General features: G+C 41.9%; 1 protein-coding gene across 1 annotated transcript in view; it reads right to left on the minus strand.

The window, feature by feature from the left end:
- Positions 1-27,783, minus strand: part of LOC136610627 (uncharacterized) — a 102,834-nt gene that overhangs the window by 19,913 nt on the left and 55,138 nt on the right. Inside the window, exons 3-4 of the mRNA XM_066589838.1 lie at positions 24,506-24,588; positions 23,896-23,958 (exon numbers count right to left, since the gene is read on the minus strand). Of these exons, the coding sequence (XP_066445935.1) occupies positions 23,896-23,958; positions 24,506-24,588 (146 nt within the window). The remainder of the gene's footprint in view (positions 1-23,895; positions 23,959-24,505; positions 24,589-27,783) is intronic.

Genomic DNA, 27,783 nt, shown 5'->3' on the forward strand with positions numbered 1-27,783 from the left:
TATGGCCTGAGGAGGAGGAGGAGGAGGATCCTGAAAGTGATCTTCCTAGTGAAGACAGCCATGTGTTGCGTACAGGTACCCTGGCACACATGGCTGACTTCATGTTAGGATGCCTTTCTCGTGACCCTCGCGTTGCACGCATTCTGGCCACAACGGATTACTGGGTGTACACACTGCTCGACCCACGCTATAAGGAGAACCTGCCCACTCTCATTCCCGAAGAGGAAAGGGGTTCCAGAGTGTTGCTATACCACAAGACCCTTGCGGACAAGCTGATGGTAAAATTCCCAGCCGACAGCGCTAGTGGCAGAAGGCGCAGTACCGAGGGCAAGGTAGCAGGGGAGGTGCGGAGATCGAGCAGCATGTACATCCCAGGCAGTGCAACAGTCTTTAAGGGCCTGGCCAGCTTTATGGCTCCCCACCAAGACTGTGTCACCGCTCCCCAGTCAAGACTGAGTCGGCGGGAGCACTGTAAAAGGATGGTGAGGGAGTACGTAGCCGATCGCACGACCATCCTCGGTGACGCCTCTGCCCCCTACAACTACTGGGTGTCAAAGCTGGACACGTGGCCTGAACTAGCGCTGTATGCCCTGGAGGTGCTTGCTTGTCCTGCGGCTAGCGTCTTGTCGGAGAGGGTGTTTAGTGCGGCTGGGGGAATCATCACAGATAAGCGTAGCCGCTTGTCAACCGACAGTGCCGACAGGCTAACACTCATCAAGATGAACAAAGGCTGGATTTCCCCAGACTTCTGTTCTCCACCAGCGAACAGCAGCGATACGTAAGCAATACGTAGGCTGCACCCGCGGATGGAAGCTACGTTCTCTCTCACCATCCAAAACGGGGACATTTCTGCTTCATCAATCTGTGTCTAATATTCCTCCTCCTCCTCCTGCTCCTCCTCCTGAAACCTCACGTAATCACGCTGAACGGGCAATTTTTCTTAGGGCCACAAGGCTCACTCAAATAATTTTTCTGAACAATTTTTATAAGTTTCAATGCGCTTAAAAGCGTTGGAACTGTAACTTGAACCAATTTTTCGTTACACTGGGCTGCCTCCAGGCCTAGTTACCACTTAAGCCACATTAACCAAAGCGATTAATGGGTTTCACCTGCCCTCTTGGCTGGCCATGGCCAATTTTTGGGATGTACATTAGTACTGTTGATACAGCAATTTTTGTGGGCCCTCGCCCACAGTGTAATCAAATTAATTTTTAGACCACCTGCATTCCAGCTGAAGTTACCTCAGCTGTGTTGGGCAATGCAATGGGATATTTCTATGTACCGCCGGTGGCTTCCTGGCACCCACCCAGGCAGTGGGTCCACAGGGAGTTTAACCTACATGTGTCCACTTCTAAAGAACCCCAGTCAGACTGGGGCATGCAGTGTGGGCCGAAGCCCACCTGTATTACGCACGACATTACTACCTCAGCTGTGTTGGGCAATGCAATGGGATATTTTTGTGTACCGCCGGTGGGTTCCAGGGAGCCACCCATGCTGTCGGTCGACAGGGACTTCACAATAGGGAGTTGTACCTGCCTGTGTCTATGAATTAAAAAGCCCGGTCTAACTGGGGCATGCAGACACCTTGACAGAATGAATAGTGTGTGGCACATAGGTTCCCCATTGCTATGCCCACGTGTGCAGCTCCTGATGGCGGTGGCACAGGATTATATTTCTCATTGCTTCTGTACAGCATTGTGGGCTATCGCCCCGCCCCTTTTAAAGAGGGTCGCTGCCTAGCCGTGCCAACCCTGTGCAGTGTGTGCCTGCGGTCCCTCGTCATGGCAGACGCACTTCTAAATAGACATGAGGGTGGTGTGGCATGAGGGCAGCTGAAGGCTGCGCAGGGACACTTTGGTGTGCGCTGTGGGGGGGAGGGGGAGCGGTTGGGCAGCATGTAACCCAGTAGAAGTGGCAGTGGAGTGTCATGCAGGCGGTGATTGTGCTTTGTTGGAGGTAGTGTGGTGCTTAGCAAAGGTATGCCATGCTAATGATGGCTTTTCAGAAGTAAAAGTTGTTGGGAGGGGGGGGGCCCCACTCTTGCCGGTATTCTGGCTTAATAGTGGGACCTGTGAACTTGAGATGCAGCCCAACATGTAGCCCCTCGCCTGCCCTATCCGTTGCTGTGTCGTTCCCATCACTTTCTTGAATTGCCCAGATTTTCACACATGAAAACCTTAGCGAGCATCGGCGAAATACAAAAATGTTCTGGTCGCCCATTGACTTCAATGGGGTTCGTTATTCGAAACGAGCCCTCGAACATCGCGGGAAGTTCGTTTCGAATAACGAACACCCGAACATTTTGGTGTTCGCTCATCTCTAATATTGACATAACCTTTCTTCTTTGTGAAGATGCAGCTTAGGACATAGTAGATAACTAAGCTTGTTTATAGTGTACAGAAGATTGGAGTTGATGCACGGAGGACAGAGGCCAGGGACCCATGAGTAGGGGACGCCCTCTCATGGAGTGTTCCCAGGGGCTCTGTTTTCCGCTGCCTGCTTCTCCAATGGGTGTTCAGACAGATGATGTTAAGGAAGGCTCCTACAGACGAAATAATTTCCCTACAGTCACCCAGCAAACTTTTTCACGCAATTTGACGAAGTAGTCTTGGTTTTTATGTGAGAAAGAGGAACTTAATTGCTCAGAGTAGGATGTCAATTCATCTGCATTCTTTAGTTTCTTTCCTTATGTCTTTGTATATTCTAGATTCAGTCTCCACTGAAGCTATAATTTTATTCAGACAGGATGGTCAAAGTTAAACGGTGAAATTCCCAGGATGCCATTTCACTGGGTGACTGTTAATTTTGCTTGTGTTGCGCCCCCTTGTGTTAGAAATGTTAACTGCGACTTGAGGGGAAAAAAATCAAAAGGATATTTTCACTCAGACTTTGCTGCACACAATGTCACCTTGACCTACAAAGTGCTTGTTTTTGTGCCTCTTTGTGTCCTTTTTCAATGTTGTATTGAGTATTCCGGTTCAAAAGGGGGGAGGCATAGGTGATCTAGGTAATAGATGATCTAGGTGTTGTAGATCAGCTATTGTTTTTTTTTAAATAAAAAGGAAATAAATAATTTTGTGCTATAAGATTCTGATCCATGTGAAATAGAACATCAACATGATTATTTAGTACTGATACAGCAAGAAACTGTAGGTATGCAAACAGTTACTGGAACCCCTGTTCACAATGCATATTTTGAGCTTTTTGCAGATGGTACCAGGGTGAGGATTGATGACTCCACATCGGATATGCAGTGGTCACACAACAAGATGTCCTAGAAGCAGAAGCTCTGTCTCTGCATGTCTCAGCACAAGAAGCGAAACTGAAGGCCGTCACTGGGGCATGTAGAGTGGTGAAAGGTAAGATGGCAACCATTTACACTGACTCCTGGTATGCATTTGGCATAGCTCATGATTACGGCCCAATATGGAAGGCCAGACAGTTTTTTACCTTAGCAGGACAACCAGTTAAGAATGGTGCAGCGGTGCAGAGTCTCATGGAGGCCCTACTACTACCTGGCAGTGCAGAGCTCACACCGATTCCTACACTTGAGAAGCGAGAGACGACGCCCTCGCTGACAGCACAGCAAAGGCAGCGGCCCTCAAGCCGTGGAAGAAAGAAGAAAAGAAACTGACAGCATGAGTCAGAGGCAAAAACTTAGACATTGACAAAATTTGGACATTGATATGCTAAGGACTTTACAGTGACAAGCCAACAAGGAAGGAAAAGATAAATGGACTAAAAATGGGAGCAGCAGAAACAGGACAGCGTATGGTGAACAGTCAACAGTACTTGCCTACCACAGTTCCTGTATCCCATGATGGCCCAGCTGACGCACGGAAAGATGCACCTAGTAAAGCAGCAATTATGTCGACACTTGAACGAGGACGGGCGACTCCTGGGTTCTCTGTAGCTGCTGCATCATTTGTCCAGTTTAGCATGATCTATGACATAGGTGAGTCAGGACAGAAGGGAAAAGGTGCCCCAAAAGACACTTGCCTAGACCACTCTACCCATTTCAGGGATTGCAAATTGACTACATTCAGCTCCCACCTGTTGGGAAGTATGAATATGTGCTTGTTGTTGTTGATGTCTTTTCAGATTGGAGGCCTACCCTGCTATCAAGGCAAACAAGTAGGTAACCGCAAAGAAGCTCATGAACGAGGTAAACTGTGAATATGGGGTACCAGAAGTGATTCAGAGTCAGACAGAGGTACAGACTTCGCAAGTGAATGCAACATGTCATGTTTGCTCTGGGTGTATCCCAGGCCTTTTACACACTCTACCACCAGAGTAGTGGAAAGGTGGAGAGACTTAGTGGCACGCTAAAAAGCAAGATACTTAAAATGATGCCGAAAGTGGGGCTACTTTGGAAAGACTGTCATCCAATAGCCCTATTCAGTGTTAGATATGAACCCAGAGGGGATCATGCATTATCTCCCTACGAGATTGTTTGGCCTAGCCCTAAGACTAGGTTGCTATTATCCTCAGTAGTTACAATTACAATCCGATGTGTTGACTAAGTATGTGATTTCCCTTGTTAAAGCACTAACCAAAGCCTATGCACAGGTGTTCTCTTCCTGACCCAAAGGCAGATACTGGGACACATATCTTTCAGCCTGGGGATTGGGTGTGTGTCAAGATGTTCCTCAGGAAGCACCCTCTTGAGCCCCGATTTGATGGCCCCTACCAGGGGCTTCTGACTACTGCCACAGCTGTGAAACTAGCTGAAAGACTTACATGGATCCATGCTTCATACTGTAAGAAAGCCGCACATCCAGGAGACCAATCTTAGTCATGCTGTGGACATTACTCTGGTTAGGGCTAGTGAGAGAGGAGGGTGGCAACTGGAATCCTCAGTCGGAAGAATATAAGGGTATGGTTACCTTCTGGTATAACTCGTCCAACACTCAAGTGGCCGCATATTCCTTCAACTATTGTACTGTGGTCCCATGTCTAGGCGCAAAATCCCACCGCGGGCCAGATTTAGCTCAGTCCAGTGGGTTATATGACTTATAAACCCAGCGAATACAATATGTTTGCGCCACTGATAATGTCTAGGGAGAAGACTGCTGTTATTGGGGATCAGTGGGATGGAACACAGAAACAGACTCGTCCTATAAACCACGAAGTGCCTTAAATAAGAAAGATAAGAGCGGAAAATCCCTAATTAGCCTTAAGAATAATAAGGACAGCGGGAATAGGAAGGCTGAACTTAGTATATTGCTTGGTTTTAATATGGTTCTTACACTAACCATAGAAAATCCAAGCCCGGGGAACGAGGGGACTTACGGTTTGGGGACATACCGGTACGGGAGGACAGATCCCTTAGGGAAGTTTAAAATAAGGGATATGGTAGATGCTCCCGAATGGAGACCTTCACTTAGTCCCGTGCCCATAATTAACCCCCTCCACCCTAAGATAAAGACTTTAAAGAACATGATGATCATAGCCAACCCTACCTCTGAGGACACCTTGACAGTAGAGACTGGCTACTCTGACCAGAATCTCTGGTTGGAGTTGATGAGGTACAATGCTAACAAGAGCAACAAGTCTAACTGTTGCATGTGTGGTAGTGCCCGACCACACTCGGGTATGGTCCCCCTAAATCTCCCTGTAGATGCTGAACAGCGTTTCCTTAGTCTCTTCACAAACATTTCCACTAATTACACTGCTTGTGAGAATTGGAAAAAGGAATACTCTATAACTACTTAAGTGTTTTGCACCGGAGAGAGTATTACCGACTACCCCGGAAACTACACCTGCCATGCAAACGGGCAGGGTGGAGGAAGATTTTTGGGGAACTCACTAACGGGCATTGCTCCTCCTACAGTACGCTAATAGGGGAATGGAAGCAGAATCAGGTCCAGTCCTTAGGAGACGTTTGCTGGCATTGTGGAGACATGAGGTGGAGGACCCGTCTGGAAGGTAATTAGACAGGGGAGTGTGCCTTAGTAAAGCCCTTATGCTCCTCCACATCCTGTCAGACAGCATTGAGGAAAATGAGGTTACCCCCAATAGTTACCTTATCTCGATCCAACTCTACTGTGTTTTGTGGTTTTCCTGTCATGTTGGTCTATCTTTGTTTTCTGCATAGGTACGGCGGTTCCTTCCAGTCTTGTCACTAGGCAGAGTAGGGTCAGTGTTGGCGGCCTGGACCTGTCCACCTTTAGGGCTATCTCCAGGAAGGGTCATTGGTGTGGGTGAAGATCAGGGAGTCCTGCGCCGTGCGTACCTGTGCACACTACTAGTTTTGTAACATTACCCTAGAGTGAGGAGAGAGGCTCCTGGTGGTAGTTTTTATCTACACGTGTACATTGACGTCATAGGACAGCCAAGGGGGGTACCTGATGAGTTTTAAAAATTAGAGACCAAGTTAAAGCTAGATTCGAGTCCATTTTTCTGATCATTATGGTAAATAAAATGTTGACTGGATTAATTATGTTTATTATAATTAGCAGCGGTTAGTCGACCAATAGGACTTACCTTGACTATGACTTTTCAAAATAGAATGGCCTTAGATATGATTTTAGCTAAAAATGGGGGTGTCTGTAAGATGATAGGGGAAACTGTACCTACATCCCAGACAACATGTGACCCACAGGTAAAGACGCAGTTGCCATTAAGAAGCTGACCACACTAACTAAAAAGAGTTAGCCTTTGGGACCAGTACTTTCCATGGATGAGCGGTGGCAAAGGATCCTGGCTCAGATGGGCACAACAGTTCAGATAGCGCCAAAGGATAAATAGCGGGTTACCCGTTTAAACATTTTCCTATCCTCCATAGATGAGGAGAGCTGCAACGATAATGTAGGGGGTTCTCACCAGGACAGTGGTCACCAAAGAAGAAAGCAAACAGCAAGTTTTGAGTAAAAAAGTTTGCGCTCGTGGAAAACGTAAGCAGACTCTAACTCCACCCCTGCAAAAGCGCAGCTCAATTGGCCAATATAACGACACACCCCTACCATGAGGCGGCGTGTGTGAACAGCACGACCACGTCACTAAGCATGTCATGACCGCGTCATCAAGCTACATGACCTCCGACATGACGCGGCGCGCATGAACAGCATGATCGCGTCATCTAGTCTCGTGACCATCGATATGACGCGGCGCGCATGAACAGCGCGGCTACATCATCACTAAATCATGTGACCCATGGCGAGGCACGGCACACACAAGCAGCGTTATAACACTATACCATCATATAGAATACGCTGACACATCCCCAGAGATGCCTCCCATAACTAGAATAGGGTTGGAGTAACATCTAAGACTCCTCCTTTCTTCCCCCCCTCCCTAGAATGATGTGGGAATGACACTCCTCCCCCCAGAATGACACAACATGCTGACGTCACTAGCTCCACCCACAAGATGGCACTGCACATGAAATGAAAGTGATACATATGCTTCTATAAATGTGAGTAGGTTTTACAAATATGTCTATGTATTGGCTTGAGAAAGGTGCTTGTTGCACCAAAACGCGTTGCCTGAAATATTCTACAATAAAATTGAAAACGTAACCCGCCTACCGCAGTAATATCTGCGACCGGAAGGACATAGAGGAGTCAGCACTTTAAGGAGGGAGCTTCTTGTTTAATACACCCCCCTCCTCCCGAGTAAGGGCGCCCACCCACTGGCGATTTTTTTTTCTTTGCGTTTTGCGTTTTTTCTCAAGAGCAATTAGAATTGAATGTACTCCTGTCCACTGGCGTTTTTTTTTGCGGTGCGTTGCGATTTTTAACATAGGAACTGTCAGTTGCATATGTGTCCTTATTTTTCTCCTAATGCACCCATGAATGTCAATGGAAATTAATGGAAAAGGCGCGAAAAAGCTGCGAAAACGGACGGAAAACGCGGCAAAACCGCGCCGAAAACGCTGCGTTTTTCACGCACGAAAATCGCAAACGCCAGTGGGTGGGCGCCCTAAGTGCTGTTTTTATTTAGCTTTTACCAGACTGACGTTTCTATTCTGGGTTATCTGGCTACGTTTTCCACGAGCGCAAACGTTTTTACTCAAAACTTGCTGTTGGCTCAGATGGGCGTCGCTGTTGTATGTGAACTCATTATCTTTTCCGTTCTAGTCTGCTGTGTTATCCCGTGTCAGAGAGACCTGTGAAACTGATGCTGGAAAAGCCGCTCCCACAATAAGTTTGCTGGATGCATCCCCAGAAGGAGTGGACAAGTCCTACACCCCCTTGGAGACCCTAAATCGAACCTTCAACGCGCTCCAGTTATAGGCTCACCCGCAGAGAACTGTGAGAATTACCAGGGAGAGTTAGAGAATAGATATTTTAAGGGGGGATTGTAATAGACATGATGATTAGTTAGCGTAAAATGTCTATTGATTTGTAATAAACTAGATGTATTATGCAGCTGTAGTGATTTAACTCTGTAGAGCCTAATAGCTGCATAATTTCATTATGGTAATTGCTGGACAATGGCATGGTGAAAGATGTGTGTTTTATAACTTTAGCCTAATGTGAAGCTCTTTTCCAGCCTCTAAGAGTTAAAGTCACATTCCTATACTGTGTGTTTTAAGTGTATCCATTTTGGGTGTCTTCCCAGCCCTTCCTCCACTCTCAACTGCTGAATCAAAAGGAACTACTTTTAACAGACCAGATGTTGATAGAACAAAGACTGGCTTATACACTGGACTTGAGAGAGGTGTGGGGAGGGGGGCGGTGAATTCTATATGGCCCGACAAATGAGAATCCTATATGTTACTGATGTAATCTGTTATACGCCCATAAAGGGCAGGTATTATGTGTTTCAATAAATTAGGGCTCTGGGATTGTAACTCCAGAGAGCTGGTTGAGATTCAAGGCTGATAACTTGTGTCCGATTGGTTTCTTTCACTATGTGTGCACACTATACAATTATGAAGCTACAGAATACCCTGAAACCTACTGGAGAAAAATATAATCCAGTACATTGCATTAAAGGGGTTGTCTCGCGAAAGCAAGTGGGTCTATACACTTCTGTATGGCCATATTAATGCACTTTGTAATATACATCGTGCATTAAATATGAGCCATACAGAAGTTATTCACTTACCTGCTCCGTTGCTAGCGTCCCCGTTGCCATGGTTCCGTCTAACTTCGGTGTCTTCTTGCTTTTTTAGACGCGCTTGCGCAGATGGATCTTCTCCCTTCGGCTGGTCTTGGAAGCATCGGCGTTTTGGCTCCGCCCCTTTTCACGGCATCGCGTAGCTCCGCCCCCGTCATGTGCCGATTCCAGCCAATCAGGAGCCTGGAACCGGCACACGTAATGGGGCGGAGCTACGCGATGATGCGTACAAGGGGGCGGAGCCAAAACGCCGATGCTTCCAAGACCAGCCGAAGGGAGAAGATGCATCTGCGCAAGCGCGTCTAAAAAAGCAAGAAGACACCGAAGTTAGACGGAACCATGGCAACGGGGACGCTAGCAACGGAGCAGGTAAGTGAATAACTTCTGTATGGCTCATATTTAATGCACAATGTACATTACAAAGTGCATTAATATGGCCATACAGAAGTGTATAACCCCACTTGCTGCCGCGAGACAACCCCTTTAAGGTAACTCAAGCAGGCATTCTGGAGGGTATCTATGGCAGTGACTGTCTGGAAACATCTGCACCATGAACACTTCCAGTGATTTAAATGAGCCTTTTACAGAATGATTTATGATGTTAAAGGGGTTGTCCCGCGCCGAAACGGGTTTTTTTTTTTTTAACCCCCCCCCCCCCCCCCCGTTCGGCGCGAGACAACCCCGCTGCAGGGGTTAAAAAAACCACCCGCACAGCGCTTACCTGAATCCCGGCGGTCCGGCGTCTTCATACTCACCTGCTGAAGATGGCCGCCGGGATCCTCTGTCTTCATGGACCGCAGGGCTTCTGTGCGGTCCATTGCCGATTCCAGCCTCCTGATTGGCTGGAATCGGCATGTGACGGGGCGGAGCTACACGGAGCTACACGGAGCCCCATTCAGAAAAGAAGAAGACCCGGACTGCGCAAGCGCGGCTAATTTGGCCATCGGAGGGCGAAAATTAGTCGGCACCATGGAGACGAGGACGCCAGCAACGGAGCAGGTAAGTATAAAACTTTTTATAACTTCTGTATGGCTCATAATTAATGCACAATGTACATTACAAAGTGCATTATTATGGCCATGCAGAAGTGTATAGACCCACTTGCTGCCTCGGGACAACCCCTTTAAATACTGTTGTATAAAAAAAAGTAAAGTATTCTGGGGGTAAGACCTTTATTGGCTAACAGACAACTATGTAAGCTTTTAAGGCTGTATAATGCCCATTACTCAGCAGCCTGATGAAGGGACACTATGTAGCCTCAAAAGCTTGCATATTGTATAGAATTTTTCTGGTTAGCCAATAAAGGTCCGACCTCCATAATACTTTACTCTTTTTATGCAAAAATATTTACCATCATAGCCAGAAAGATCTAACCTTGTGCCATACTACAGCGATAGATTTGTTAGATTTCCAGAAACAGTCATCTCCGAGTATTTCCAAGCGAGCAGCAGAAAAAGATATTCTTTTGGTACAGAAGTGACGCATTTACTAACATATGAGGTTCTTGATTACAACACTGAGCAATGTGAGCAGGAAACAAGGTTAATAACATGATTTAGGCTTCTTTCACATGATCGCATATCGGCCGGCCATTTCACGGCTCCCTGATATGCGCTGTGATCTGGTGCATTGGATTCCAATGCATCAGATCACGTGGGCGTATTTGCCAGACGTAAAAACATCCGGCCAGCCAATATAGCACCAAGTGTTTTTATGTTGAGCCCAAAACATAGTTCTGAAACTATGTGTTGGGCATGAATATGTCGGGCCACTGCATAGGCTCCTATGGGAGCGGCCGTAGGTGGGAGGGAGTTTAGCAACGTGGCTGCTAAACTACCTCCCCCTGTTCTCCTCCCCTTCCCCGTACAGGCTTACCTCTCCTCCTCGCTCCGTCTCTGCAATGCCCTGATCCACCCCGCCTCCTCGCATTAATGGCTATGGGCAAGGGGTGGGATGTGGGTGGAGCTAAGCAAGCACCTAGTCACCACCCCTTGTTCATAGCAATCAATGAAAGGAGGCTGACCAGCGCTTAGCTCCACCCCCACCCTGCCCCCTCCCATTGCACAGACCGAGCTAAGAGAAAGACAGGTAAGCCTGCGATGGGGAGGGAGGGGAAATGGGATATGACCTGGTGAGGTCAGCGCATTTTCAATGGCCTCACCAGGCCATATGAACGGGTGCACAAACGTTTGATTTGTGTGCCCATTCACCAGGTTTTCGCCCACAACATAGCGTATATCAGCCGGCCGTGAAAATGGCCGGCCGATATGCGCTCGTGTAAAAGAAGCCTCAGGTGTATCCTAATAAGTGAATATATCACATCCATCTATATATATAAAGTTGAAAGCCCTCACTCGCCAAAAGTTCTCCAACTTCCCGATGTCGTAGAAACATGAATTTTGGCACTAGCATTGATTATCTCCAAAATAGGAAAAGTAATTGGGTCCCCACTCGATTATTCAATTCTAGCGCAAAAGAATTGGCGTCGAACTTTTACGTACATAATCTAAATCTGTCACTTCTCAATGTCATAGAAACGTGAAATTTGGCAAGAGCATTGAATATGTCATAAATAGGAAAAGCTAATGGGTCCCAACTCGATTATTCAATTCTATGCGCAAAAGAATTAGCGTCAAAATCTTACGTACGGAATGTATTTTTCTCACTTTCCGGTGTCATAGAAACGTGAAATTTGGCAGGAGCATTGATTATGTCATAAACAGGAAAAGCTAATGGGTCCCAACTCGATTATTCAATTCTATGCGCAAAAGAATTTGCGTCCAAAATTTTACATGCAGATTGTAATTTCTTCACTTTCCGGTGTCATAGAAACAGGAAATTTGGCACGAGCATTGATTATTTCATAGATAGGAAAAGCTAATGGGTCCCAACTCGATTATTCAATTCTATACGCAAAAGAATTAGCGTCCAAATTTTACGTACAGAATCTAATTTTCTCACTTTCCGGTGTCATAGAAACGTGAAATTTGGCAAGAGCATTGATTATGTCATAAATAGGAAAAGTTCATAGGTCCCAACTCCATTATTCAATTCTACCGCAAAAGAATTAGCGTCCAAATTGTACGTGCGGAATGTAATTTTTTAACTTTCCGGTGTCATAGAAACGGGAAATTTGGCACAAGCATTGATTATTTCATAAATAGGAAAAGCTAATGGTTCCCAATTCCATTATTCAATTCTATGCGCAAAAGAATTAGCGTCCAAACTTTACGTGCGGAATGTATTTTTCTCACTTTCCGGTGTCATAGAAACGTGAAATTTGGCACGAGCATTGATTATGTCATAAATAGGGAAAGCGAATGGGTCCCAACTCGATTATTCAATTCTAGCGCAAAAGAATTAGCATCCAAATTTTACTTGCGGAATGTAATTTCTTCACTTTCCGGTGTCATAGAAACAGGAAATTTGGCACGAGCATTGATTATGTCATAAACAGGAAAAGCTAATGGGTCCCAACTCCATTATTCAATTCTATGCGCAAAAGAATTAGCGTCGAAATTTTACGTACGGAATCTAATTTTCTCACTTTCCGGTTTCATAGAAACGGGAAATTTGGCAAGAGCATTGATTATGTCATAAATAGGAATAGCTAATGGGTCCCAACTCCATTATTCAATTCTAGCGCAAAAGAATTGTCGTTGAAATTTTGCGTGCGGAATGTAATTTCTGCACTTTCCGGGGTCATAGAAACAGGAAATTTGGCACGAGCATTGATTATGTCATAAATAGGAAAAGTTCATAGGTCCCAACTCCATTATTCAATTCTATGTGCAAAAGAATTGGCGGCCAAATTTTACATGCGGAATGTATTTTTCTCACTTTCCGGTGTCATAGAAACGTGAAATTTCACACAAGCATTGATTATGTCATAAACAGGAAAAGCGAATGGGTCCCAACTCGATTATTCAATTCTAGCGCAAAAGAATTGGCGTCGAAATTTTACGTGCGGAATGTAATTTTTTCACTTTCCGGTGTCATAGAAACGGGAAATTTGGCACGAGCATTGATTATGTTATAAACAGGAAAAGCTAATGGGTCCCAATTCCATTATTCAATTCTATGCGCAAAAGAATTAGCATCGAAATTTTACGCACGGAATGTAATTTTCTCACTTTCCGGTGTCATAGAAACGGGAAATTTGGCACGAGCATTGATTATGTCATAAATAGGAAAAGCTAATGGGTCCCAACTCCATTATTCAATTCTACCGCAAAATAATTAGCGTAGAAATTTTACGTGCGGAATGTAATTTTTTCACTTTCTGGTGTCATAGAAACGGGAAATTTGGCACGAGCCTTGAATATGTCATAAATAGGAAAAGCTAATGGGTCCCAACTCCATTATTCAATTCTATGCGCAAAAAAATTAGCGTCCAAATTTTACGTGCGGAATGTAATTTTCTCACTTTCCGGTGCCATAGAAACGGGAAATTTGGCACGAGCATTGATTATGTCATAAACAGGAAAAGCTAATGGGTCCCAACTCCATTATTCAATTCTATGCGCAAAAGAATTTGCGTCCAAAATTTTACATGCAGATTGTAATTTCTTCACTTTCCGGTGTCATAGAAACAGGAAATTTGGCACGAGCATTGATTATTTCATAGATAGGAAAAGCTAATGGGTCCCAACTCGATTATTCAATTCTATACGCAAAAGAATTAGCGTCCAAATTTTACGTACAGAATCTAATTTTCTCACTTTCCGGTGTCATAGAAACGTGAAATTTGGCAAGAGCATTGATTATGTCATAAATAGGAAAAGTTCATAGGTCCCAACTCCATTATTCAATTCTACCGCAAAAGAATTAGCGTCCAAATTGTACGTGCGGAATGTAATTTTTTAACTTTCCGGTGTCATAGAAACGGGAAATTTGGCACAAGCATTGATTATTTCATAAATAGGAAAAGCTAATGGTTCCCAATTCCATTATTCAATTCTATGCGCAAAAGAATTAGCGTCCAAACTTTACGTGCGGAATGTATTTTTCTCACTTTCCGGTGTCATAGAAACGTGAAATTTGGCACGAGCATTGATTATGTCATAAATAGGGAAAGCGAATGGGTCCCAACTCGATTATTCAATTCTAGCGCAAAAGAATTAGCATCCAAATTTTACTTGCGGAATGTAATTTCTTCACTTTCCGGTGTCATAGAAACAGGAAATTTGGCACGAGCATTGATTATGTCATAAACAGGAAAAGCTAATGGGTCCCAACTCCATTATTCAATTCTATGCGCAAAAGAATTAGCGTCGAAATTTTACGTACGGAATCTAATTTTCTCACTTTCCGGTTTCATAGAAACGGGAAATTTGGCAAGAGCATTGATTATGTCATAAATAGGAATAGCTAATGGGTCCCAACTCCATTATTCAATTCTAGCGCAAAAGAATTGTCGTTGAAATTTTGCGTGCGGAATGTAATTTCTGCACTTTCCGGGGTCATAGAAACAGGAAATTTGGCACGAGCATTGATTATGTCATAAATAGGAAAAGTTCATAGGTCCCAATTCCATTATTCAATTCTATGTGCAAAAGAATTGGCGGCCAAATTTTACATGCGGAATGTATTTTTCTCACTTTCCGGTGTCATAGAAACGTGAAATTTCACACAAGCATTGATTATGTCATAAACAGGAAAAGCGAATGGGTCCCAACTCGATTATTCAATTCTAGCGCAAAAGAATTGGCGTCGAAATTTTACGTGCGGAATGTAATTTTTTCACTTTCCGGTGTCATAGAAACGGGAAATTTGGCACAAGCATTGATTATGTTATAAACAGGAAAAGCTAATGGGTCCCAATTCCATTATTCAATTCTATGCGCAAAAGAATTAGCATCGAAATTTTACGCACGGAATGTAATTTTCTCACTTTCCGGTGTCATAGAAACGGGAAATTTGGCACGAGCATTGATTATGTCATAAACAGGAAAAGCTAATGGGTCCCAACTCCATTATTCAATTCTATGCGCAAAAGAATTAGCGTCAAAATTTTACGTGCTGAATGTAATTTCTTCACTTTCCGGTGTCATAGAAACAGGAAATTTGGCACGAGCATTGATTATGTCATAAACAGGAAAAGCTAATGGGTCCCAACTCGATTATTCAATTCTATGCGCAAAAGAATTTGCGTCCAAAATTTTACATGCAGATTGTAATTTCTTCACTTTCCGGTGTCATAGAAACAGGAAATTTGGCACGAGCATTGATTATTTCATAGATAGGAAAAGCTAATGGGTCCCAACTCGATTATTCAATTCTATACGCAAAAGAATTAGCGTCCAAATTTTACGTACAGAATCTAATTTTCTCACTTTCCGGTGTCATAGAAACGTGAAATTTGGCAAGAGCATTGATTATGTCATAAATAGGAAAAGTTCATAGGTCCCAACTCCATTATTCAATTCTACCGCAAAAGAATTAGCGTCCAAATTGTACGTGCGGAATGTAATTTTTTAACTTTCCGGTGTCATAGAAACGGGAAATTTGGCACAAGCATTGATTATTTCATAAATAGGAAAAGCTAATGGTTCCCAATTCCATTATTCAATTCTATGCGCAAAAGAATTAGCGTCCAAACTTTACGTGCGGAATGTATTTTTCTCACTTTCCGGTGTCATAGAAACGTGAAATTTGGCACGAGCATTGATTATGTCATAAATAGGGAAAGCGAATGGGTCCCAACTCGATTATTCAATTCTAGCGCAAAAGAATTAGCATCCAAATTTTACTTGCGGAATGTAATTTCTTCACTTTCCGGTGTCATAGAAACAGGAAATTTGGCACGAGCATTGATTATGTCATAAACAGGAAAAGCTAATGGGTCCCAACTCCATTATTCAATTCTATGCGCAAAAGAATTAGCGTCGAAATTTTACGTACGGAATCTAATTTTCTCACTTTCCGGTTTCATAGAAACAGGAAATTTGGCAAGAGCATTGATTATGTCATAAATAGGAATAGCTAATGGGTCCCAACTCCATTATTCAATTCTAGCGCAAAAGAATTGTCGTTGAAATTTTGCGTGCGGAATGTAATTTCTGCACTTTCCGGGGTCATAGAAACAGGAAATTTGGCACGAGCATTGATTATGTCATAAATAGGAAAAGTTCATAGGTCCCAACTCCATTATTCAATTCTATGTGCAAAAGAATTGGCGGCCAAATTTTACATGCGGAATGTATTTTTCTCACTTTCCGGTGTCATAGAAACGTGAAATTTCACACAAGCATTGATTATGTCATAAACAGGAAAAGCGAATGGGTCCCAACTCGATTATTCAATTCTAGCGCAAAAGAATTGGCGTCGAAATTTTACGTGCGGAATGTAATTTTTTCACTTTCCGGTGTCATAGAAACGGGAAATTTGGCACGAGCATTGATTATGTTATAAACAGGAAAAGCTAATGGGTCCCAATTCCATTATTCAATTCTATGCGCAAAAGAATTAGCATCGAAATTTTACGCACGGAATGTAATTTTCTCACTTTCCGGTGTCATAGAAACGGGAAATTTGGCACGAGCATTGATTATGTCATAAATAGGAAAAGCTAATGGGTCCCAACTCCATTATTCAATTCTACCGCAAAATAATTAGCGTAGAAATTTTACGTGCGGAATGTAATTTTTTCACTTTCTGGTGTCATAGAAACGGGAAATTTGGCACGAGCCTTGAATATGTCATAAATAGGAAAAGCTAATGGGTCCCAACTCCATTATTCAATTCTATGCGCAAAAAATTTAGCGTCCAAATTTTACGTGCGGAATGTAATTTTCTCACTTTCCGGTGCCATAGAAACGGGAAATTTGGCACGAGCATTGATTATGTCATAAACAGGAAAAGCTAATGGGTCCCAACTCCATTATTCAATTCTATGCGCAAAAGAATTTGCGTCCAAAATTTTACATGCAGATTGTAATTTCTTCACTTTCCGGTGTCATAGAAACAGGAAATTTGGCACGAGCATTGATTATTTCATAGATAGGAAAAGCTAATGGGTCCCAACTCGATTATTCAATTCTATACGCAAAAGAATTAGCGTCCAAATTTTACGTACAGAATCTAATTTTCTCACTTTCCGGTGTCATAGAAACGTGAAATTTGGCAAGAGCATTGATTATGTCATAAATAGGAAAAGTTCATAGGTCCCAACTCCATTATTCAATTCTACCGCAAAAGAATTAGCGTCCAAATTGTACGTGCGGAATGTAATTTTTTAACTTTCCGGTGTCATAGAAACGGGAAATTTGGCACAAGCATTGATTATTTCATAAATAGGAAAAGCTAATGGTTCCCAATTCCATTATTCAATTCTATGCGCAAAAGAATTAGCGTCCAAACTTTACGTGCGGAATGTATTTTTCTCACTTTCCGGTGTCATAGAAACGTGAAATTTGGCACGAGCATTGATTATGTCATAAATAGGGAAAGCGAATGGGTCCCAACTCGATTATTCAATTCTAGCGCAAAAGAATTAGCATCCAAATTTTACTTGCGGAATGTAATTTCTTCACTTTCCGGTGTCATAGAAACAGGAAATTTGGCACGAGCATTGATTATGTCATAAACAGGAAAAGCTAATGGGTCCCAACTCCATTATTCAATTCTATGCGCAAAAGAATTAGCGTCGAAATTTTACGTACGGAATCTAATTTTCTCACTTTCCGGTTTCATAGAAACGGGAAATTTGGCAAGAGCATTGATTATGTCATAAATAGGAATAGCTAATGGGTCCCAACTCCATTATTCAATTCTAGCGCAAAAGAATTGTCGTTGAAATTTTGCGTGCGGAATGTAATTTCTGCACTTTCCGGGGTCATAGAAACAGGAAATTTGGCACGAGCATTGATTATGTCATAAATAGGAAAAGTTCATAGGTCCCAATTCCATTATTCAATTCTATGTGCAAAAGAATTGGCGGCCAAATTTTACATGCGGAATGTATTTTTCTCACTTTCCGGTGTCATAGAAACGTGAAATTTCACACAAGCATTGATTATGTCATAAACAGGAAAAGCGAATGGGTCCCAACTCGATTATTCAATTCTAGCGCAAAAGAATTGGCGTCGAAATTTTACGTGCGGAATGTAATTTTTTCACTTTCCGGTGTCATAGAAACGGGAAATTTGGCACAAGCATTGATTATGTTATAAACAGGAAAAGCTAATGGGTCCCAATTCCATTATTCAATTCTATGCGCAAAAGAATTAGCATCGAAATTTTACGCACGGAATGTAATTTTCTCACTTTCCGGTGTCATAGAAACGGGAAATTTGGCACGAGCATTGATTATGTCATAAATAGGAAAAGCTAATGGGTCCCAACTCCATTATTCAATTCTACCGCAAAATAATTAGCGTAGAAATTTTACGTGCGGAATGTAATTTTTTCACTTTCTGGTGTCATAGAAACGGGAAATTTGGCACGAGCCTTGAATATGTCATAAATAGGAAAAGCTAATGGGTCCCAACTCCATTATTCAATTCTATGCGCAAAAAAATTAGCGTCCAAATTTTACGTGCGGAATGTAATTTTCTCACTTTCCGGTGCCATAGAAACGGGAAATTTGGCACGAGCATTGATTATGTCATAAACAGGAAAAGCTAATGGGTCCCAACTCCATTATTCAATTCTATGCGCAAAAGAATTAGCGTCAAAATTTTACGTGCTGAATGTAATTTCTTCACTTTCCGGTGTCATAGAAACAGGAAATTTGGCACGAGCATTGATTATGTCATAAATAGGAAAAGCTAATGGGTCCCAACTCGATTATTCAATTCTATACGCAAAAGAATTAGCGTCCAAATTTTACGTACAGAATCTAATTTTCTCACTTTCCGGTGTCATAGAAACGTGAAATTTGGCAAGAGCATTGATTATGTCATAAATAGGAAAAGTTCATAGGTCCCAACTCCATTATTCAATTCTACCGCAAAAGAATTAGCGTCCAAATTTTACGTGCGGAATGTAATTTTTTAACTTTCCGGTGTCATAGAAACGGGAAATTTGGCACAAGCATTGATTATTTCATAAATAGGAAAAGCTAATGGGTCCCAATTCCATTAATCAATTCTATGCGCAAAAGAATTAGCGTCCAAATTTTACGTGCGGAATGTATTTTTCTCACTTTCCGGTGTCATAGTAACGTGAAATTTGGCACGAGCATTGATTATGTCATAAATAGGGAAAGCGAATGGGTCCCAACTCGATTATTCAATTCTAGCGCAAAAGAATTAGCATCCAAATTTTATTGCGGAATGTAATTTCTTCACTTTCCGGTGTCATAGAAACTGGAAATTTGGCACGAGCATTGATTATGTCATAAATAGGAAAAGCTAATGGGTCCCAACTCCATTATTCAATTCTATGTGCAAAAGAATTAGCGTCCAAATTTTACGTGCGGAATGTATTTTTCTCACTTTCCGGTGTCATAGAAACGTGAAATTTCACACGAGCATTGATTATGTCATAAACAGGAAAAGCGAATGGGTCCCAACTCGATTATTCAATTCTAGCGCAAAAGAATTGTCGTCGAAATTTTACGTGCGGAATGTAATTTTTTCACTTTCCGGTGTCATAGAAACGGGAAATTTGGCACGGGCATTGATTATGTTATAAACAGGAAAAGCCAATGGGTCCCAATTCCATTATTCAATTCTATGCGCAAAAGAATTAGCGTCGAAATTTTACGCACGGAATCTAATTTTCTAACTTTCCGGTTTCATAGAAACGTGAAATTTGGCAAGAGCATTGATTATGTCATAAATAGGAAAAGCTCATAGGTCCCAAATCGATTATTCAATTCTATGCGCAAAAGAATTGGCGTTGAAATTTTACTTGCGGAATGTAATTTTCTCACTTTCTGGTGTCATAGAAACGGGAAATTTGGCACGAGCATTGATTATGTCATAAACAGGAAAAGCTAATTGGTCCCAACTCGATTATTCAATTCTATGCGCAAAAGAATTGGCGTCAAAATTTTACGTATATAATCTAAATCTCTCACTTCCCAATGTCATATAAACGTGAAATTTGGCACGAGCATTGATTATGCCATAAATAGGAAAAGCTAATTGGTCCCAACTCCATTATTCAATGCTACCGCAAAATAATTAGCGTAGAAATTTTACGTGCGGAATGTAATTTTTTCACTTTCTGGTGTCATAGAAACGGGAAATTTGGCACGAGCATTGAATATGTCATAAACAGGAAAAGCTAATGGGTCCCAATTCCATTATTCAATTCTATGCGCAAAAAAATTAGCGTCCAAATTTTACGTACGGAATGTAATTTTCTCACTTTCCGGTGTCATAGAAACGGGAAATTTGGCACGAGCATTGATTATGTCATAAACAGGAAAAGCTAATGGGTCCCAACTCCATTATTCAATTCTATGCGCAAAAGAATTAGCGTCCAAATTTTAAGTGCGGAATGTAATTTTCTCACTTTCCGGTGTCATAGAAACGGGAAATTTGGCACGAGCACTGATTATGTCATAAACAGGAAAAGCTAATGGGTCCCAACTCCATTATTCAATTCTATGCGCAAAAGAATTAGCGTCAAAATTTTACGTGCGGAATGTAATTTTCTCACTTTCCGGTGTCATAGAAACAGGAAATTTGGCACAAGCACTGATTATGTCATAAACAGGAAAAGCTAATAGGTCCCAACTTCATTATTCAATTCTATGCGCAAAAGAATTAGCGTCAAAATTTTACGTGCGGAATGTAATTTCTTCACTTTCCGGTTTCATAGAAACAGGAAATTTGGCACGAGCATTCATTATGTCATAAATAGGAAAAGCTAATGGGTCCCAACTCGATTATTCAATTCTATACGCAAAAGAATTAGCGTCCAAATTTTACGTACAGAATCAAATTTTCTCACTTTCCGGTGTCATAGAAACGTGAAATTTGGCAAGAGCATTGATTATGTCATAAATAGGAAAAGTTCATAGGTCCCAACTCCATTATTCAATTCTACCGCAAAAGAATTAGCGTCCAAATTTTACGTGCGGAATGTAATTTTTTAACTTTCCGGTGTCATAGAAACGGGAAATTTGGCACAAGCATTGATTATTTCATAAATAGGAAAAGCTAATGGGTCCCAATTCCATTATTCAATTCTATGCGCAAAAGAATTAGCGTCCAAATTTTACGTGCGGAATGTATTTTTCTCACTTTCCGGTGTCATAGAAACGTGAAATTTGGCACGAGCATTGATTATGTCATAAATAGGGAAAGCGAATGGGTCCCAACTCGATTATTCAATTCTAGAGCAAAAGAATTAGCATCCAAATTTTACTTGCGGAATGTAATTTCTTCACTTTCCGGTGTCATAGAAACAGGAAATTTGGCACGAGCATTGATTATGTCATAAACAGGAAAAGCTAATGGGTCCCAACTCCATTATTCAATTCTATACGCAAAAGAATTAGCGTCGAAATTTTACGTACGGAATCTAATTTTCTCACTTTCCGGTTTCATAGAAACGGGAAATTTGGCAAGAGCATTGATTATGTCATAAATAGGAATAGCTAATGGGTCCCAACTCCATTATTCAATTCTAGCACAAAAGAATTGGCGTTGAAATTTTACGAGCGGCATGTAATTTCCTCACTTTCCGGGGTCATAGAAACAGGAAATTTGGCACGAGCATTGATTATGTCATAAATAGGAAAAGTTCATAGGTCCCAACTCCATTATTCAATTCTATGTGCAAAAGAATTGGCGGCCAAATTTTACGTGCGGAATGTATTTTTCTCACTTTCCTGTGTCATAGAAATGTGAAATTTCACACGAGCATTGATTATGTCATAAACAGGAAAAGCGAATGGGTCCCAACTCGATTATTCAATTCTAGCGCAAAAGAATTGGCATCGAAATTTTACGTACGGAATGTAATTTTTTCACTTTCCGGTGGCATAGAAACGGGAAATTTGGCACGAGCATTGATTATGTTATAAACAGGAAAAGCTAATGGGTCCCAATTCCATTATTCAATTCTATGCGCAAAAGAATTAGCGTCGAAATTTTACGCACGGAATCTAATTTTCTAACTTTCCGGTTTCATAGAAACGTGAAATTTGGCAAGAGCATTGATTATGTCAAAAATAGGAAAAGCTCATAGGTCCCAACTCGATTATTCAATTCTATGCGCAAAAGAATTGGCGTTGAAATTTTACTTGCGGAATGTAATTTTCTCACTTTCTGGTGTCATAGAAACCGGAAGTTTGGCACGAGCATTGATTATGTCATAAATAGGAAATGCTAATGGGTCCCAACTCCATTATTCAATTCTATACGCAAACGAATTAGCGTCCAAATTTTACTTGCGGAATGTATTTTTCTCACTTTCTGGTGTCATAGTAACGGGAAATTTGGCACGAGCATTGATTATGTCATAAATAGGAAATGCTAATGGGTCCCAACTCCATTATTCAATTCTATGCGCAAACGAATTAGCGTCCAAATTTTACGTGCGAATGTAATTTTCTCACTTTCCGGTGTCATAGAAACTGGAAATTTGGCACGAGCATTGATTATGTCATAAATAGGAAAAGCTAATGGGTCCCAACTCCATTATTCAATTCTATGTGCAAAAGAATTGGCGGCCAAATTTTACGTGCGGAATGTATTTTTCTCACTTTCCGGTGTCATAGAAACGTGAAATTTCGCACAAGCATTGATTATGTCATAAACAGGAAAAGCAAATGGGTCTGAACTCGATTATTCAATTCTATGCGCAAAAGAATTGGCGTCGAAATTTTACGTGCGGAATGTAATTTTTTCACTTTCCGGTGTCATAGAAACGGGAAATTTGGCAAGGGCATTGATTATGTCATAAATAGGAAAAGCTAATGGGTCCCAACTCCATTATTCAATTGCATGCGCAAAAGAATTGGCGTTGAAATTTTACTTGCGGAATGTAATTTTCTCACTTTCTGGTGTCATAGAAACGGGAAATTTGGCACGAGCATTGATTATGTCATAAACAGGAAAAGCTAATTGGTCCCAACTCGATTATTCAATTCTATGCGCAAAAGAATTGGCGTCAAAATTTTACATATATAATCTAAATCTCTCACTTCCCAATGTCATATAAACGTGAAATTTAGCACGAGCATTGATTATGTATTAAATAGGAAATGCTAATGGGTCCCAACTCCATTATTTAATTCTATGCGCAAACGAATTAGAGTCCAAATTTTGCGTGCGGAATGTAATTTTCTCACTTTCCGGTGTCATAGAAACTGGAAATTTGGCACGAGCATTGATTATGTCATAAATAGGAAAAGCTAATGGGTCCCAACTCCATTATTCAATTCTATGCGCAAAAGAATTAGCGTCGAAATTTTACGTACATAATCTAAATGTCTCACTTCCCTATGTCATAGAAACATGAAATTTGGCACAAGCCTTGATTGTCTCATAAATATGAAAAGCTTTGGGTCCCAATTTAATTATTCAAATCTAAGCGCAGAAGAATTAGCGTCCAAATTTTATGTATGTAATCTAATTCTCTCACTTCCTGATGTCATTTTATATAAAGGAAACGTCGCATGGTTACCTCCACGTGGTGTTTCCTGGGTAACGAAGAGAACTATGCAAAATGGTGAAAATATGTTTTTCCTCAGTATCTCTAAAGTAACCACGACTTCATAAGATTTTCTGTGTGAACACCAGATAAACACCAGTACCAAATTAACTCGGGCGAAGCCGGGTATATCAGCTAGTTGAGTATATAAATAAGTTTCCATGAAAGACAGCCTGAATATACAGTAAAGGCCATGCCGGTTTTATGTTTTACCTTAAATTTCATATGTGCGCAGATTAAGTCTAACATCTGAGTAGAAGGGTTTTTCTTTTTGTCCTAAAAAAAGACAATCATTATTTACATTTTTTTGTAAAGTAAAGACCAGCCATGTCTGCAGGGTAACAGAAAATAGGAAACATTAATTTAAAGCATTGTTACAGTTTCCACACAGAGTCCATTTATATGAAAGTTGAGTAAAGGGGGCCACAGATGTAAGATTGCTGTTGATGACTAGACGTTACCGATAGTCCCTGATCAGACTGGTTGGATTTTTATATGACAAAGCCTTTGTTTCTACAAGAGGCAAACATCATAATATGCCCAGTCCCTACTGAAATACACAAGCAGAGCCCAATGTACATGTCTACAGTGGTTGGTTGTTGGCTTAAAAGGCACTTGGTCAGCCATTATCTGAAATCTATGATCTGCTTTAGACAACCCCTAACTAGATGTGCTCTTAGGGCGAAAGTAGAAATACTATAAAGTAAGTAACTACATTGCTACATTGCAAACTTTATTTTATCTACTACAGCTCAGAAAATGATTGTCTCTAGTTGTTTTCTACTTATTGCAGGACTTTGCTGATATACGGTTATGTACTTACCACAGATTTCTCTAGGCAGCTTTGCCCTCCGACAGAATCTTGTTCATCATTGCCATCCCTAATGACACTTGACATGGCAGGGGCTACAATACATAAAATGCTGTTAGTAACCTTTCAGTATTTTTATAATATAGATTCAAATTCTTATTTCATTTTAGCCTGTTATTGCACAGTCTTCATTAGAATGTTAATTGCAATACCCAATATGCAGCCCACTAACCACAAAAAATATAGAGCATTTGAAGAATAAAAATATGATTATATGGAGAATACAATTGTTCAGTTTAAGGGCTTATTCAGATGGCCGTATATCGGCCGCGTGTTCACGCCGGCCAATATACAGCGTCTTTCTCTGCAGGGGAAGGAGGCTGAGCTCCCGCCCCCTCTCTGCCTCCTCTCTGCCCCTCGGCACTTTTTGCAATGGGCGGGGGCAGAGCTAACTCCCAGAACTTAGCTCCGCCCCGCCTCCTCTCATTGCAAATAGTGTCGAGGGGCGGAAAGGGGTGGGAGCTCAGTGCATTGCTCAGTGTACTGCTCCCGCCTCTTCCAGCCTTCACCCCCTGCAGTGAGGGATGCTGTATATCAGCCGGCGTGAATACCCAGCTGTTTTTATGATCCCCTTTTTACGGAGGAGGATAATCGTTTAGCCTTGCAGCAACTAAACAACGAATGATAATTTGTTCGCTTATTGTTTTTAATTTAGTTTCTTCAGGCATGAAAACTAAATGATAAAACTATGTAAACAGGCAGTCGTTCACCTATGAATGGATGGCTGTTTACTGTGAATGTAGGCAGGTGACTGAAGTGATCTCTGACCCACTCTGCCTCCATTCACTGAGCAATGAGCGCTCATGTGCAAGTAAAGGAGCGATTATCGCTGGGACTATTGTCAGGCGTTTCCCATGTACAACGGCTCTAACGCCACCTGCTATTTCTGTTGAAATAGTCTTTCAGTATTTGTCAACCTCAGTAAATCAAGTAATTCAGTCTTGCTTCTCTGCTGCAAAGCTGCACCATCCCATTAGGCGCAGCAACTTCAGGAACAAACCTTCACCACTCCCTCCACATAAACACTGCAGCACAGCACAGCAAGACTGGACAGGTGAACAGTTACTGAGGTGGATACAGAATATAAACAGCAGTTGGCGCTACTCTAACATTACTCCTTGAATATGTGGGGGCAGAAACATTTTTAAGGGCATTTTCACACGGGATGGAATATTCTGGCATACAAAAAATATTCATGTCTAATGTGCAGATTTTTATGTAAAACATGGCAGAATTCGGACTCAATTAGACCTGCGTATTTTGGCAGAGGAATATGCTGTAACATCCTGCAGAGCATTACGTGTGAAAACCCAGCCGATATACGGTCGTCTGAATGCGTCGTAAGAGTAGCGTCATACGAGCGGGTTTTTGTGTGTGCATATGCACGCACAAAAACACGCGTCTATTACAAGCAATGCATTCGCTATGGTGTGTTCACATGTCCATGTTTTACACATGCCTGTAAAGATAGGACATATGTGCACAATATGGAGTAATTGTTTTTCAGGGAAGGGCTTTAAATATAATCCCTTCCCTGAAAAACAACAATTTAAGTGTTAAAAAAAAACAAAAAACTTACCTGTCCGCTGCTGCTGTGTCCCCGTGGGGATGAAGAACACGCATGGAAAAATAATTCCCTGCTGCACCGCCACATCTGTGACAGATGCAGCAAAGGAATTCTAAATCACCGTGGAGATTAAGAGCACATCTGCTGCATACAGCAGATGTTTTCTTCATCCCCGCGGGGAATAAAGAATTCCCTGCTGCACCTGCCACAACTGTGACAGATGCAGCAAAGGAATTCTTCATCCCTGCAGGGAATAAATAATTCCCTACCACAGCTGTCACAGATGACAGCTGCGGTAGCGGATGAAGCTGCCGGCATCCAGTAATTGTTTTTCAGGGAAGGGCTTTAAACATAATCCACGTCCAGCTGGCTCTTCTCCTGCACTGCTGTGAGGAGTATTCAGCAGGCGGGGATTTTAAATCCCTGTCTGCTGAATGGGCTGCCACTGATTGGCTGAGCACTGTGACCAATCAGAGGCAGCACTTAGCTACTGAATGACAGCTGAGAGCTGCCTCAGATTGGTCCCAGCACTCAGCCAATCAGAGGCAGCATTCACTCAACCATTCATGAATTCAATCATGAATTCAGCAGTGATTACTGCCTCTGATTGGCTGAGTGCTGAGACCAATCAGAGGCAGCCCATTCAGCAGGCGGGGATTTTAAATCTACGCCTGCTGAATACTCCTCACAGCAGTGCAGGGGAAGAGCCTGCTGGACGCGGCTGAGCGCCGGCAGCTGAAGAAAGGTGGGTATGGATTTTTTTTATCACCATTTTTTCTTGTTTTTTAGGGAAGCGCTTATATTTAAAGCCCTTCCATGAAAAACAATTACGGGGTGCCGGCAGACCATTGTTTTCAATGGAGCCGCCAGCAGCAGTGGCAGCTCCATTGAAGACAATGCGTGCATTATTTTATTTGCTTTTTTAACACTAAAATTCAGTTTTTTCGGGGAAGGGCTTATATGTAATTCCCTTCCCTGAAAAACAATTCAGGGGTGCCGGCAGACCATTGTCCTCAATGGAGCCACCGGCAGCAGTCACGGCTTCATTGAAGGCAGTGCACGGAGCTGCATTCACACGTGTTTTTGTACATACATGGGTGCGCACTTATGTACGCACCTATATACGCACAAAAGCACACTCGTGTGAAACTACCCTAAGTATTGCCATTGAAACTCATTCTCAATGTATAAATAATTTTTATTATTTTTTTCATATTTTTAAAGTGGTATTCTCACCTCAGACATTCATGGCATATCTATAGAACCTACCTGTGGTAGACCTTCACTCATATATAGAACAAGGGGCCCACAACCCCATCATACCTCACCTGGTCCCACTGGTTGCTAAATCCAAGTTTTATAGAAATAGCTGAGCACCTTATGCTACACTTTTTCTGTAACTCCCATAGAAGTGACTGTGAGATACTTAAACTGCAAAGCACAGAGAGATACACTGTTTCCACATCTCACAAGTTATGTGAACAGTGTACCCATTAGGAGGAGATAAAACAGGATAAAATCTTGGTACCAGATGAAAATACACCTTTACTCTACATTTAATGGCTATACATATTTATTATGGTTTGTCTCCTTTAAGGAAGTTAATGTGTTATTTGAATTCACTGCTGCTGAATAGCTCCGTATGTGGATCAGTTAAAGCATA

This window comes from Eleutherodactylus coqui, chromosome 2, assembly GCF_035609145.1.
Source record: "Eleutherodactylus coqui strain aEleCoq1 chromosome 2, aEleCoq1.hap1, whole genome shotgun sequence".
Taxonomy (NCBI): Eukaryota; Metazoa; Chordata; class Amphibia; order Anura; family Eleutherodactylidae; genus Eleutherodactylus; species Eleutherodactylus coqui.